Source organism: Salmo trutta, chromosome 5, assembly GCF_901001165.1.
Source record: "Salmo trutta chromosome 5, fSalTru1.1, whole genome shotgun sequence".
NCBI classification, from domain to species: domain Eukaryota; kingdom Metazoa; phylum Chordata; class Actinopteri; order Salmoniformes; family Salmonidae; genus Salmo; species Salmo trutta.
Genome location: NC_042961.1, coordinates 31514496 through 31529561, shown reverse-complemented (window position 1 = coordinate 31529561; position 15066 = coordinate 31514496). Strand labels below are relative to the sequence as shown.

Genomic DNA, 15066 nt, shown 5'->3' with positions numbered 1-15066 from the left:
TGTTGAATCAAATTAACAAATTGGATTATGGACAAAATGCATTCAAGGTTTAATGTGTTTTTATTACAAAAGTTTTGTACATATGGTGATGTTTAGATTCAAAAGTACGAAAACAAAACTGCACAAAATAACCATTTTATATTTTACCATGACTGCACTTCCATTTAAAAGTAAAAATATTTTTTTGAGATCCATTAGAAGGATCTGAGATAACAAGAAGTGTCAACTTCTAACCCACAAGACTTTGGTCAGGATTCCATCCAAAACCTCAATATAACGTGCTTGACACTAAAGAATTTCCAATTGAGCGGTCAAAATCTGAACAGCTGATCTTGAATGCGATCTCCGCAACATTGCCTACAAACACGATCGGCTTGAATCTCGGCCTTTGATTGCAAATTCAAAAAAAATAAAAGCATTGCATGAACTTGCTCAATACATTGTCAGCTCAGTCCATATATACACAAAAATATTCCACTGACTGGTGAAACAATTTCCTGGGATGGGAGAAATACATGAGTTTAATGTACAGTAAAAGCTAAGGTCCAAGGCTCTTGCGTGTAGGTTTGCAGAATAAACAGACGTTTCAATTCCCTTCATGAGAACATAAACCCACAACTATGAAAGAGAGGCACTGTGGTAGAAAATAAATGGTGCTCTCACTATCCCCAATCCACCTTGGTAAAGTGGGTCCTAACTGGGTCAAATACCATTATTTCTCCAAATAAATACTATGAAGTGACACTTGATGGATATAAGGGCTTCCTTTAAAACGTGTAGTGGGTTAACAGTAACTTTTTGAAGTACCCTTTAAAACCTCACTATTCTTCATGAACACAGTTAAACGAAAAATGTAAATTCCTAAGAAAATGCCAGTATAGCATGTTTAAATGGTTCAGAGGCAATATGACATTGTATAGATTTATTGGTTGATTGATCAACCATATTATAAGCAGACCTGGGTTCATATACATAAGTTGTGCTTGATTGAGCCTGCCTGTTGTGATGGAACCAATATAAAAGTGCAAATCCCACCCACCTAGCATAATTAAGCACATGAATCCAGGTATGGTTATAAGGAGACTAACAAACCCTTCATACAGTACTGACACCTAAATACCCTTTTTATTTCAGCTAAATGAGAATAGCAGAAAACCATTTGAGTTCAGTGTTTTATCCTGGCATTATGTCCAATTCTTAACCGACACAGGAGCTTGCTAGTGCCCTGCTTACAACTGCCCAGACTAGCGAAAATAACTTTCAGTAACCTACATGGCCATACAGGCACCAGTAGACGCAGTCCTTCAGCACTGTGACTGGCAAGGTGTGAAGAGGTCATTGTGTTTCACACTTAAATCTTTTGTCTTGCCCATTCACCCTCAATGGCACACATACACAATCCATATATCAATTGTCTCAAGGCTTAAAATCCTTCTTTAACATGTCTCCTCACCTACACTGATTGGAGTGGATTTAACAAGTGACATCAATAAGGGATCATAGCTTGCACCTGGCCAGTGTATGTCATGAAAGAGCAGGTGTACATAGTGTATAAATAATTTATTCTATATGCAAATTACTTGCATATACAAAACGACTATATGCCATCGCACAAACAGGCAAAAAAATACAATTTGATTCAATTAAAAAATAATGTACATTTACAAATGTCTTTAACCTCAAAGCCACCATACCCTTCCCATTTATAAATCCCATGTTTGCACACATATATACACACACACACACACACACACACACAAACATCTCTTTGGCTGACGTGTGGAGCTGCAGCACCTGCATCATGTACACTTGACAAATAATTAGACCCCCATCCCCCCAAAAAAATACTATAGACAAGGTATTCCAAATGGAGGATTTAGTGAATATCTCAATTCCTTTCTATGCTTTAGTGAATGAATACATACGTATTTTCAAACATCTACTCACATACAAAGCTTAGCGACACACATACCCTTCCATGCGTGTGCATACTTACAGAATTGTAATGTAAATGCAACACAGAGCTGTAAAATGAAATGCTGATGGAAGGCATCAATAAATAGAGATGTCTGCCCAGTTTCCCTGGGCCTCAGTGTATCTGTCAGTCGTTCTTAGTGTTCTGTGTGGTGTCCAGGTTGACCACCTGCAGCTCTGTCAGGTTACTGCTGCTGCTGCTCAACTGCTGACCAATCACCATCTGCAACACAGCACATCAACATCAGCATGCGCCACTGAAGACCAATCAAAGTCAAAGAAAATTTGTGACATTGAGAAAGAAGAGAGAACATAACTCTATGCTCAGCATGGGTCCACCACAGATAGAACAATGAGCCGGATGTATAAATCTGAAGCATTCGATTGGCATTTCCACTCAGCACCAAATATGGTGATGAGAGGAAGCCCAGTGGCCGCCAGGGGGAGAAGATGGATTTTGCCCGACATTCTACGAATTTTCTCATCGATGAAACGGTTGATATCAATACAGTTTTCTGTTCCCAAAACTAGAATATGTTATGAACAGTTTTGTAGACTTCACCCTTTGCCCAAAGTTGTTTTTAAATTTCATTGTTTAGGAGTGCAAGGGCGAATTGAGTTATTGCACACGCGCACTTGACAGAGTTGGCGTTCCTCCACGGAAATATGCAAATACATGCCAAAACGAGGCAATAAGATCTCACTAGCTCATGCTTGGCTCTGTCCACCTCCTTGCTTGTCCTGCCCACTATGATTAATTTGCTCCCATTGGAAACGACGGGCTGTGGTCCATCTTGGGTTAGTTATAAAAAATATTTGGTTCCACTTTGCATGCCTTAATTTGTACCGTTGAGTAGCCTATTGCCAGACAATACACCTGCCTAACAGGGTTGGGGCCAATTCCAGGAAATTCAGGAAGTAAACCAAATTCAAATTCAAAATGCTCCTAATTGAAAAGCATTGAAGAGAATTTGAATTTTTGTGTACTTCCTGAATTGACTGGATTTGACCCCAACCCTGCTGCCTAAGCACAAAATTGACATTAAATTGATTAACTTAAATCCTCTCTTTTTGATAAGAAAGCTTTTTCTAAAAGCATGACTTTCATGAGTTTGGTCATTTGTGTTGTTATAGTGTACTGTAGCTATTGTACTCCAACTAAGGCTCTGTGAAACACAATGGTTTATATTCTGTTCCTAAACTTTAGTCATTCACTCACACAAAAACCTCTATAAAAAGCCAATCTATTGAAATCTCAATCTTGCGTGACTGAATTACTTTCTCAATAAAAAAAATAAAAAGTCTTCTAAAGAACATATGGCTTTCAATAACATTCCGTGCAGTGTTGTCCAAACATAATTTTTATTTTACGTTTAACTAGGCAAGTCAGTTAAGAACAAGTTCTTATTTTACAATGACAGCCTACCCCAGGCCAAACCCTCCCCTAACGACACTGGGCCAATTGTGCGCCGCCCTATGGGACTCCCGATCACAGCCTGTTGTGATACAGCCCGGGATCGAACCAGAGTCTGTGACGCCTCTAGCACTGAGATGCAGTGCCTTAGACCGCTGCGCCACTCTGGAGCCCCAAATGTCATAGGAGTAGATCCTCCACATACAGTAACAGTACAGGAGGCAGGCCAAACCCTACCCCTCCACAGTGCTCTGTCCGGATGCATTAGTGCAGGTCAGTGGCATGCTGGTTGCAGAGAGAATATGAGAGTTTCACTTGTAAAATGTAGGTCTTGCCGTACTGGGTGTAGCTGCACTGCAGAAACAGGGATCTGCATGGTGCCTGAGGGTGCCGTAAGGAATACCTGAGGGACAGCACCTAGCCAGAGAGACGGACACATACAAACATGAAGAACACAGCCCTCTCATCTAAACTAACATTTTACCACTGAATATATACAGAGACTAACATTTTACCACTGAATATATACAGAGACCATGTGCATGCTGTGTAGGCTATACCACCCCACTTTGGGTCGGGGTCAAACCCACTAGCCTGTCATAGTCAACCTCCCGACTATGTAGCTATATTCATACCAGACCTGGGTTCAAACAGTATGCGTTTTCATCCTTTGAGCATTTGATTAAGCCTGCCTGGAATGCCAGATAGGATAGGTTGCACCTTTTGGAGAATTTCATAGGTTTCAAGCTCAATACACCCAGCTAAAAAAAAATGGAAAGAAAAAAATACTAATTGAACTGAGGTCTGAATCACACATCAATCAACCTCCCCCACTAACCCACAGCCAGTGTAGTCTCACCTGTGTCCCAGCGTAGCCTACTGTAGTCAAGCGTGGTCTCACCTGTGTCCTGGCCCTGTCCGTGGGACACCTGCATGGCCGAGGGGCTGGACGCGTACATCACTGTGTGGGGGCTGGTGTACATCATGTGCCCCGCCATGGACGTGGGCACAGACGACGTGACAATGGTCGCTGGGGGAGTGGGGAAAAGATATTAGTGTATGAGACAAAGTGAGAAGTTTAGAAGAGACATTGTCCACCAGATGGCACTGTATCACTGAGGAAAAAGTAAATTCTGTTCAACTAATGTTGACCCCTCATAACAGTATTGTAGACTACAACCTTCCAACCACTCAGCTCACTCAAGAGAGATAAGTTAGACTCTGGATAGAGCTTATCACACATAACCAGGGTTGTAGAGCCCTGTGTTAGACAGAGGAGAATTACCAGTGGAGACAGTCGAGGTCTGGGAGATCTCCGAGCTGCTGTCGTTGGTGTGTGTGGTGGGGTGCACCTGGATGGCCTGCAGCTGCTGGGTCATCCCTCCCTCTGGAGGGGAACAGGCAACACAAAACAGCTGGTCACTCACCTGTACACTATTCTAATCTTACTGTCAGAACTCTTATAAATGGTAGGAATATTAGTTTGCCCCACACAGTTTTGGACATGGTTTCATACACCTACGTAGAGTCAACTAAAGTTCATGCCTGCATCCTGCCTGTTATTCCTTGTACAGTCGTGGCCAAAAGTTTTGAGAATGACACAAATATACATTTTCACAAAGTCTGCTGCCTCAGTTTGTATGATGGCAATTTGCATATACTCCAGAATGTTATGAAGAGTGATCAGATGAATTGCAATTAATTATAAAATCCCTCGTTGCCATGCAAATGAACTGAATCCCCCCAAAAACATTTCAGACCTGCCACAATAGGACCAGCTGACATCATGTCAGTGATTCTCTCGTTAACACAGGTGTGAGTGTTGACGAGGACAAGGCTGGAGATCACTCTGTCATGCTGATTGAGTTCGAATAACAGACTGGAAACTTCAAAAGGAGGGTGGTGCTTGGAATCATTGTTCTTCCTCTGTCAACCATGGTTACCTGCAAGGAAACACATGCCGTCATCATTTCTTTGCACAAAAAGGGCTTCACAGGCAAGGATATTGCTGCCAGTAAGATTGCACCCAAATCATCCATTTATCGGATCATCAAGAACTTCAAGGAGAGCGGTTCAATTGTTGTGAAGGCGGCTTCAGGGCACCCAAGAAAATCCAGAAAGCGCCAGGACCGTCTCCTAAAGTTGATTCAGCTGCGGGATCGGGGCACCACCAGTACAGAGCTTGCTCAGGAATGGCAGCAGGCAGGTGTGAGTGCATCTGCACGCACAGTGAGGCGAAGACTTTTGGAGGATGGCCTGGTGTCAAGAAGGGCAGCAAAGAAGACACTTCTCTCCAGGAAAAACATCAAGGACAGACTGGTATTCTGCAAAAGGTACAGGGATTGGATTGCTGAGGACTGGGGTAAAGTCATTTTCTCTGATTGATCCCCTTTCCAATTGTTTGGGGCATCCGGAAAAAAGCTTGTCTGGAGAAAACAAGGTGAGCGCTACCATCAGTCCTGTGTCATGCCAACAGTAAAGCATCCTGAGACCATTCATGTGTGGGGTTGCTTCTCAGCCAAGGGAGTGGGCTCACTCACAATTTTGCCTAAGAACACAGCCATGAATAAAGAATGGTACCAACACATCCTCCAAGAGCAACTTCTCCCAACCATCCAGGAACAGTTTGGTGACGAACAATGCATTTTCCAGCATGATGGAGCAACTTGCCATAAGGCAAAAGTGATAACTAAGTGGCTCGGGGAACAAAACATCAATATTTTGGGTCCATGGCCAGGAAACTCCCCAGACCTTAATCCCATTGAGAACTTGTGGTCAATCCTCAAGAGGCGGGTGGACAAACAAAAACCCACAAATTATGACAAACTCCAAGCATTGATTATGCAAGAATGTGCTACCATCAGTCAGGACGTGGCCCAGAAGTTATTTGACAGCATGCCAGGGCGGATTGCAGAGGTCTTGAAAAAGAAGGGTCAACACTGCAAATATTGACTCTTTGCATCAACTTCATGTAATTGTCAATAAAAGCCTTTGACACTTATGAAATGCTTGTAATTACACTTCAGTATTCCACAGTAACATCTGACAAAAATATCTAAAGACACTGAAGCAGCAAACTTTGTGGAAATTAATATTTGTGTAATTCTCAAAACTTTTGGCCATGACTGTACATCCCCCTCTGCAGCCACAGACAGACAAGTCGCCCTCTTTTTTCCTGGAGCATAAATCAGACCATGACTAACTACATCCACACCAATACAACATGAATACCAGTTCTTTATGGACATAAGTAGAAGGCCTATACCCAACCCCCCCACGCTTACAATAACATTTCAAATCAAATGTGTTTTATAAAGCCCACAAGACACTGACCTTATCATCCTGCGAATCTCAAAAACACAACTGGGGGCAGGGACTTCTCTTACAGAGCTCCGGGATGCCCGCTTACCCATTGATATAGGAAGGGGAAAACTTGTCTCTGTCGACCTACAGACAAACTACTCTCTCTCAACAGACACAGACTAGTCTATTTCTCCCGACAGACTGACCTAGGGAGACTGCAGCGGGGAATCGGAAGACGGCCTGCTGGCCCTGCTGTGTCAGTTGTGATGCGGTGAGCTTCTGGCCCCGCTGTCCCGGGATGGCCAGGGAGTGCTGGTGCAGCTGGCTGAGCGGAATGGTGGGGGTGCCGGGAGGGAGAGGAGTGCCTGCTGCAGGAGGGAAAAAAGGATGAGTGAGTGAGAGAGAGAGATTCAGCCTGCTGTCATAATGGGAGAGAAAGATCGGCTACCTCGGGACCCAGAACAACATCTCTGCGCTACTCAGTTGGTTAGCCACACTATCACTACAAGCAGACATCACAACAAGGGCAACAACAAGGGTAATACTTTATCATGTCAGTGATTGTACCACTACATGATTTTTTTTTTTTGTTACCTTTATTTAAAATCAAACTAAGACTTCTTCAGCTTTAAGGTGGTTTTTACCCAGTATTACATGGGTGTAACAGCAGCTACAATTTCATGCCTTAAATTTATGGTAATTTTTACTAGTAGACCTGGACCTCCTGTACTAATTTGATCTCTTTTAATATCAATATTCCAGTCAGAGCAATACAATTATTTATGGCAACGCAAATATACAGATTCTAAGACCCTGTTCTAAAAAAAGATTATTGCGGAATCACGATAGCCAGCTTATATTACACAGATTTCAAAATGCAAAACATGTACAAATGCCTTCCTTGTGGTTGGTGGGCTACCTACAGATTTTGTATTTTATTTAACTAGGCAAGTCAGTTAAAAACAAATTCTTATTTACAATGACTGTGCCACTTGGGAGCCCCAGATCCAGATAGATAGCAGATCCTATTACAAGGGGCACATCTGGCTCCAAAACACTCCATCTGAGCAGGGGCTCCATGAATTAAAAATAAATTATTCAGAATTTAACTGCCTAATCTTCACTGAATATTCATGAACAATTATAGGCAGAGATCGGCAGCCAACTCCGGGATGGCCATTGTGTTGGACCTCCTAATTATTCTTCTCCTACAATGAAAATCAAAGGCATGAGCCCATTGGATGTAAATGTTTCCTTCGTGGATACTGGGGCTTTGTAATACATGTCAAATATAACCAAGCTGAAAGGGCTTCCTGGAGATGTGAAACGCGGCAAAATATAAACAGCTGTTTAAGTGGAGACGCAAGTCACGCTACTGCCACGAACCACCTGGACGTCGTGGCAAGATGATTCAAATTGAAATCATGTTGACGGACCAAATCTGGATTCAAATACATGCTTAACCAAGTATTCGTATTTTAATATTTTAGCTTTTTTTCCCTCCAAATTATATATATATATATATATATATGTTTAAATAATAACCAAATCAACAAATACGATTTGAAGTATTTTAAAGTATTTTCAAATAATTTTCTATAAATACTATTTTAAACTATTTTGAAATACTTTTCAAATACCCTAGTTACCAAACAGGTCTGCTAAGCGTTTACTGTGAACACTGAGGCTGTACCCACGCCAGCGTTGTAGTAGGCACTTGTCCCATTAGTTAATCACAAAAATTGAGGATTAGCTGATAACTACGAAACAAGCATTCTGGATAATATAGAGAATCTTGAACTATTTATTGAGCAGCATTTTGATATGCTCGGAAAAAGAAATGGATACATCGAAGCGAACAAGAGCAGACCTTTCCTCGAGTTCTGTGAGTGAAACTGAAGGGAAGCCGCCATCTAAAATTCCAAATTTAACATCGGAGGGGGGGCGTTTTTATAACAATGTCTCCAGAAGATAGAGCATTGCTTACAAGTATGAGCAAGCAGTTAAAAAAACTGGATATATTACCTGGGCTACTGGGGGAGGTTGAGGTCTTAAAAACAGGAATAGATTACAGTAATAAAACAGAAGAAATATGAGGGGAAAATAAGACATTGAAAACTACCGTGGACTCCCTAAAAGACACTACAGAGAGACTACGGTATGAAAATAAAACAAGAAAGCCGAATTATTTGATCTAAAGTGCAGAAGTACGAAAAATTATATTGTTATAATGGGAATAAAGGAGGATGAAAACGAAAACTATCAGTCAACGGAAGAAAAAGTCAAAGTGTTCATGAAACATAATCTCAAAATGATGGACGAACAAGTGGAAACAATTGATTTTCAAAGGGCACATCGTTTTGGTGGCAAGGACTCGAAGATTACAACGTGGCTGTGAGTGATAGCTACCTCCTGTTGTTGAAGTAGTCCCGATACATATTGGCACAGCATTACACAGAACAAATATGGATTCATTTGTTTTTTACCCAAAACATTTTTACATTAACAACTTAAAAAAAAAAAAAATTCATTCAGTATGGAAACATGTACTATGTGGACTTCAAATAAAGTTGGATTTATGGTAATGCAGAATGGGTATGATGAACTTAGCCTTTTTCTATTTAGGCCGTATGGAACTTTGGAATATATGGACGTAATATCAGGTTTAGATTTTGGGGAAGGTGAAGATGGGTAAAGATTACCTTTTTTCTTTATGAATGTATTTATTTAATTTGAAGATAACACATTAGAAATACCAAGGTTGTATTTTTAGTTTGATATGATACATGGCCTAATTGTAGAGGTCGGGTATATTATGACTTAAAAGCTGTTATATATAGTGGTTAGAGCGTTGTGCCAGTAACCAAAAGGTTGCTGGATCGAATCCCCGAGCTGACAAGGTAAAAATCTGTCGTTCTGACCTGAGCAAGGCAGTTAGCCCACTGTTCCCCGGGCGCTGAAGACGTGGATGTCAATTATGGCAGCCCCCGCACCTCTCTGATTCAGAGGGGTTGGGTTAAATGCGGAAGACACATTTCAGTTGAATGCATTCCGTTGTACAACTGACTAGGTAGACCCCCTTTCCTTTCCCTTTTATATAGTGCGGCCCTTGTTCGACGATGTGAATCGGAACGATTTGCTTTTAAGATAAAACAATAAATATGAATAGATTTATTATAGGGCTAGGACAAAGGATTATATAATGAAGAACCTGCCTGCTAGTAGCTAGCTATAGCTGCTACTAGCTAGCTGCGGCTGTTGTGCAGCAACTGAGTTGTTGATCCCGGTTTTAGAACTCTGAGATTTGGCTGAAAATATGTTAGCATTGTCAGAAATGCTACAAAAAAGTAACAAATTGTTTGTCTGAAATGTCCACGAGAGCGAAAAATTATAAATTTAATAAAAACTGTTGAACCTACAAACGTATTCAGTCAAAATGGATCCAAGTCTAATTGTCACCTTATGGATGCTGTAGCCTCGTTTTAATCCCACTTCTAGAATTTGAGCTAGGTTTGGGCAAAACAATTATCTGATGACCCTAATGCTATCGACCCTGTCAAAAATCTGGTTTAGTGATTCTCAGTAATTGCAGGACGGATCATGACGAGAGGCAGAGAATTTGTTGTGTACCTCCAATCAAGTCGATTTTGGACATTTCCTCGACATTGGTGTCATATTGGCTTAGATATGATGGTAGGGAGATTTGAATTTAACTTCTTTGGGAAAGGGGGGCAGTATTGAGTAGCTTGGATGAAAAGCATGCCCAAAGTAAAATGCCTGCTACTCAGGCCCAAAAGCTAGAATATGCATATGCAATAATAATAGTAGATTTGGATAGAAAACACCCTAAAGTTTCTAAGACTGTTTGAATGATGTCTGTGAGTATAACAGAACTCATATGGCAGGCAAGAACCTGAGAAAAATCCAACCAGGAAGTGGGAAATCTGAGGTTTGTAGTTTTTCAAGTGATTGCCTCTCCAATATACAGTGTCTGTGGGGTCATATTGCACTTCCTAAGGCTTCCACTAGATGTCAACAGTCTTTAGAACATTGTTTCAGGCTTCTACTGTGAATGGGGAGAGAATAAGAGCTGATTCAGTCAGGTGTCTGGAAAATTGGCATGAGCTCAATCATGCACATGGCCGTGAGAGCGAGCTGCCTTTCCTTTCAATTCTAAAGACAAAGGAATTGTCTGGTTGGAATATTATCGAAGATTTATGATAAAAACATCCTAAAGATTGATTCTATACATCGTTTGACATGTTTCTACGAACTGTAACTATTTTGACTTTTCGTCTGGACTAAACTCGCGCACTTAGTGAATTTGGAATGCTGGACTAAACGCGTGAACAAAATGGAGGTATTTGGACATAAAGATGAACTTTATTGAACATTTATTGTGGAACTGGGATTTCTGGGAGTGCATTCCGATGAAGATCAAAGGTAAGTGAATATGTATAATGCTATTTCTGACTTTTGTTGACTCCACAACATGGCGGGTATCTGTATGGCTTGTCTGTACTGTCTGAGCGCTGTACTCAGATTATTGCAAAGTGTGCTTTCGCCGTAAAGCTTTTTTGAAATCTGACACAGCGGTTGCATTAAGAAGTTTATCTATAATTCTGTGCATAACACTTGTATCTTTTATCAAAGCTTATGATGAGTATTTCTGTAAATTGATGTGCTCATTCATCGGTAGTTTTGGAGGAAAAACATTTCTGAACATTACACGCCAATGTTAAATGGGGTTTTTGGATATAAATATGAACTTTATCGAGCAAAACATACATGTATTGTGTAACATGAAGTCCTATGAGTGCCATCTGAAGAAGATCAAAGGTTAGTGATTCATTTTAGCTGTATTTCTGTGTTTGCTTGGAAAATGGTGTGGTTTTTCTTGTCTAGGTGCTGTCCTAACATAATCTAATGCTATGCTTTCGCCGTAAAGCCTAGCGTCCCACATTTCCCAGAGAGGTTAACATTGAGCTTCAACCAATGCATATACCATTGTTGGGGAGATAAGGTATCCCGCTTTACGTTGTGGCTAAGAACAGCCCTTAGCCGTGGTATAATTAAGCAATAAGGCACGAGGGGGTGTGGTATATGGCCAATATACCACGGCTAAGGGCTGTGCTTACGCACAACGCATTGCAGAGTTCCTGGACACAGCCCTTAGTCATGGTATATCGGCCAAACCCCCGAGGTTCCTTATTGCTATTATAAACTGGTTACCAAGGTAATTAGAGCAGTAAAAATAAATGTTTTGTCATACCCGTGGTATACGGTCTGATATACCACAGCTGTCAGCCAATCAGCATTCAGGGCTCGAACCACCCAGTTTATAATTGCCAATATGCCACACCCACTCAGGCCTTATTGCTTAATTATATTATAGTAAAGTATAGCATAGCATAAAGGCCAGTGTCTCTCCTGCTGTAGGTACCTGACATGAAGGTAAAGCCGCTGGGCAGCTGCATGACCTGCCCTCCGGAGGCACCGGTGGTCTTGAGGACTGTGCCATTGACGTTGCTGCTAGCGGAGATAGGTGCCAGGTAGTTGGTGATGGGGAAGGAGGTCCCGCTGCTAACCTGCATGGTGGTGGATGTGGTGGGGGCCGTAGGTGCGTGGGTACTGGTGGTGCCCGGGAGGTTGGCCACTGTAAACACAGGCTTTAGTTGGTCCTGGGGAAGGACGAACAATATGCATTATGAGTGTGGCTGTCAAAATAGCAAGATTCATGCATTCAGACAGATTTTATTATTTTGGGGGATTTTGGGGCTCTTATCCACTGGACTAAAAACAACTTACTGACTAACAAATCATATGTTGAGTGAGTCACATGAATATTTTATTCCACAAACCTTACCCCAAGGCAGCGCCATTCACTAGAGCCCGTGGGGTAGAGGACGTTCATAACCAAGCAATTACCATTGGTTTACTCTCAGCAGGTAGCTAGTTTCCTCCATATACATATACAGTGCATTCAGAAGGTATTTCAGACCCCTTCCATTTTTCTACGTTACAGCCTTGTTCTAAAATGGATTAAATCATTTCCCCCCCTCAATCTATACACAATACCCCATTATGACAAAGCGAAAACAGGTTTTCTGAAATGTTTGCAAATGTATAAAAAATGTAATACAGAAATACCTTATTTATATAAGTATTCAAACTCTTTCCTATGAGACTCAAAATTGAGCTCAGGTGCATCCTGTTTCCATTGATCATCCTTGATGTTTCTACAACTTGATTGGAGTAAACCTGTGGTAAATTTAATTGTTTGGGACATGATTTGGAAAGGCACACACCTGTCTATATAAGGAACCAAAGTTGACAGTGCATGTCAGAGCAAAAACCAAGCCATGAGGTTGAAGGAATTGTCCGTGGAGCTGCGAGACAGGATTGTGTCGAGGAACAGATCTGGAGAAGGTCCCCAAGAACACAGTGGCCTCCATCATTCTTAAATGGAAGAACTTTGGAAACACCAAGACTCTTCCTAGAGCTGGCCTTCCATCCAAATTGATAAATCGGGTGAGAAGGGCCTTGGTCAAGGAGGTGACTAACCCAATGGTCACTCTGACAGAGCTCTAGGGTTCCTCTGTGGAGATGGGAGCACCTTCCAGAAGGACAACCATCTCTGCAGCACTCCACCAAATCAGGCCTTTATGGTAGAGTGGCCAGACGGAAGCCACTTCTCAGTAAAAGGCACGACAGCCCGCTTGGAGTTTGCCAAAAGGCACCTAAAGGACTCAGACCATGAGAAACAAGATTCTCTGGTCTGACAAAACCAAGATTGTACTTTTTGGCCTGAATGCCAAGTGTCACGTTTGGAGGAAACCTGGCACTATCCCTACGGTGAAGCATGGTGGTGGCAGCATCATGCTGTGGGGATGTTTCAGCTGCAGGGACTGGGAGACTAGTTAGGATCGAGGGAAAGATGAAAGGAGCAAAGTACAGAGAGATCCTTGATGAAAACCTGTTCCAAAGTGCTCAGGACCTCAGACTGGGGCGAAGGTTCACCTTCCAACAGGACAACAACCCTAAGCACACAGCAAAGATGACTCAGGATTGGCTTCGGGACAAGTCTCTGAATGTCCTTGAGTGGCCCAGCCAGAGCCCAGACCTGAACCCAATAGAACATCTCTGGAGTGGCCTGAAAAAAGCTGTGCAGCAATGCTCCTCATCCAACCTGACAGGGCTCGAGAGGATATGCAGAGAGGGGAACTCCCAAAATACAGGTGTGCCATGGTTGTAGCCATACCCAAGAAGACTCGAGGCTGTAATCGCTGCCAAAGGTGATTCAACAAAGTACTGAGTAAAGGGTCTGAATACTTAAGTAAATGTGATATTTCAGTTTTTATTTGTAATACATTTGCAAAAAAATCAAAAAATCTGTTTTTGCTTTGTCATTATGGGGTATTGTGTATCGATTGATGAGAGAAGAAAAACTATTTAATACATTTAAAAAATGGCCTTCAGAAAGTAGGCACCGTAGGAGCGCACTGGAGCAGGTTTTCATCAAGGATCTCTGTACTTTTCTCCGTTCATCTTTCCCTCGATCCTGACTCGTCTCCCAGTCCCTGCTGCTGAAAAATATCCCCACAGCATAATGCTGCCACCACCATGCTTCACCGTAGTGATGGTGCCAGGTTTCATTCAGACGTGACGCTTTGCATTCAGGCCTAAGAGTTCAAGCTTTGTTTCAGTCTTTTAGGTGCCTTTTGGAAAACTCCAAGCGGGCTGTCATGTTCCTTTTACTGAGGAGTGGCTACCGTCTGACCACTCTACCATAAAAGGCATGATTGGTAGAGTGCTGCACATATGGTTGTCCTTCTGGAAGGTTCTCCCATCTCCACAGAGGAACTCTGGAGCTCTGTCTGAGTGACCATCGGGTTCTTGGTCGCCTCCCTGACCAAGGCCTTTCTCACCCGATTGATCAGTTTGGACGGGCAGCCAGCTCTAGGAAGAATCTTGGTGGTTCGAAACTTCTTCCATTTAAGAATGATAAAGGCCACTGTGTTCTTGGGGACGTTAAATGCTGCCTCAATGTTTTGGTACCCTTCCCCAGATCTGTGCCTCAACACAATCCTGTTGTCTCGGAGCTCTACGGACAATTCCTTCAACCTCATGGCTTGGTTTTTGCTCTGACATGCACTGTCAACTGTGGAACCCTATAGACAGGTGTGTGCCTTTCCAAATTGTGTCCAATCAAGTGAATGGACTCCAAGTTGTAGAAACGTCTCAAGGATGATCAATGGAAAAAGGATGCATCTGAGCTCAATTTCGAGTCTCATAGCAATGGTTCTGAATACTCATGTAAATTAGGTATTTCTGTGTTTTTGATTTGAGACATTTTAGAAATTTTCAAAAAATCT

The 15066-nt window shown here is 42.0% G+C and overlaps 1 protein-coding gene across 7 annotated transcripts in view; it reads right to left on the bottom strand.

Annotated features, from left to right (window-relative positions):
• Nucleotides 1-41: 41 nt before the first annotated feature.
• LOC115194063 (serum response factor) overlaps nt 42-15066 on the bottom strand; it is a 52441-nt gene continuing 37416 nt past the window's right edge. The window contains exons 3-8 of one of the 7 annotated variants that reach the window (XM_029753387.1): nt 12135-12372; nt 6898-7059; nt 4674-4775; nt 4290-4418; nt 3704-3805; nt 42-2197 (exon numbers count right to left, since the gene is read on the bottom strand). In XM_029753387.1, coding sequence (XP_029609247.1) covers nt 2160-2197; nt 3704-3805; nt 4290-4418; nt 4674-4775; nt 6898-7059; nt 12135-12372 — 771 coding nt within the window. In that variant the 3' untranslated portion in view covers nt 42-2159. Of the gene's footprint in view, nt 2198-3625; nt 3806-3825; nt 4150-4247; nt 4419-4673; nt 4776-6897; nt 7060-12134; nt 12373-15066 lie in introns of those variants that run through there. The other 6 variants (XM_029753384.1, XM_029753382.1, XM_029753385.1 and 3 more) reach the window with 6 other exon arrangements.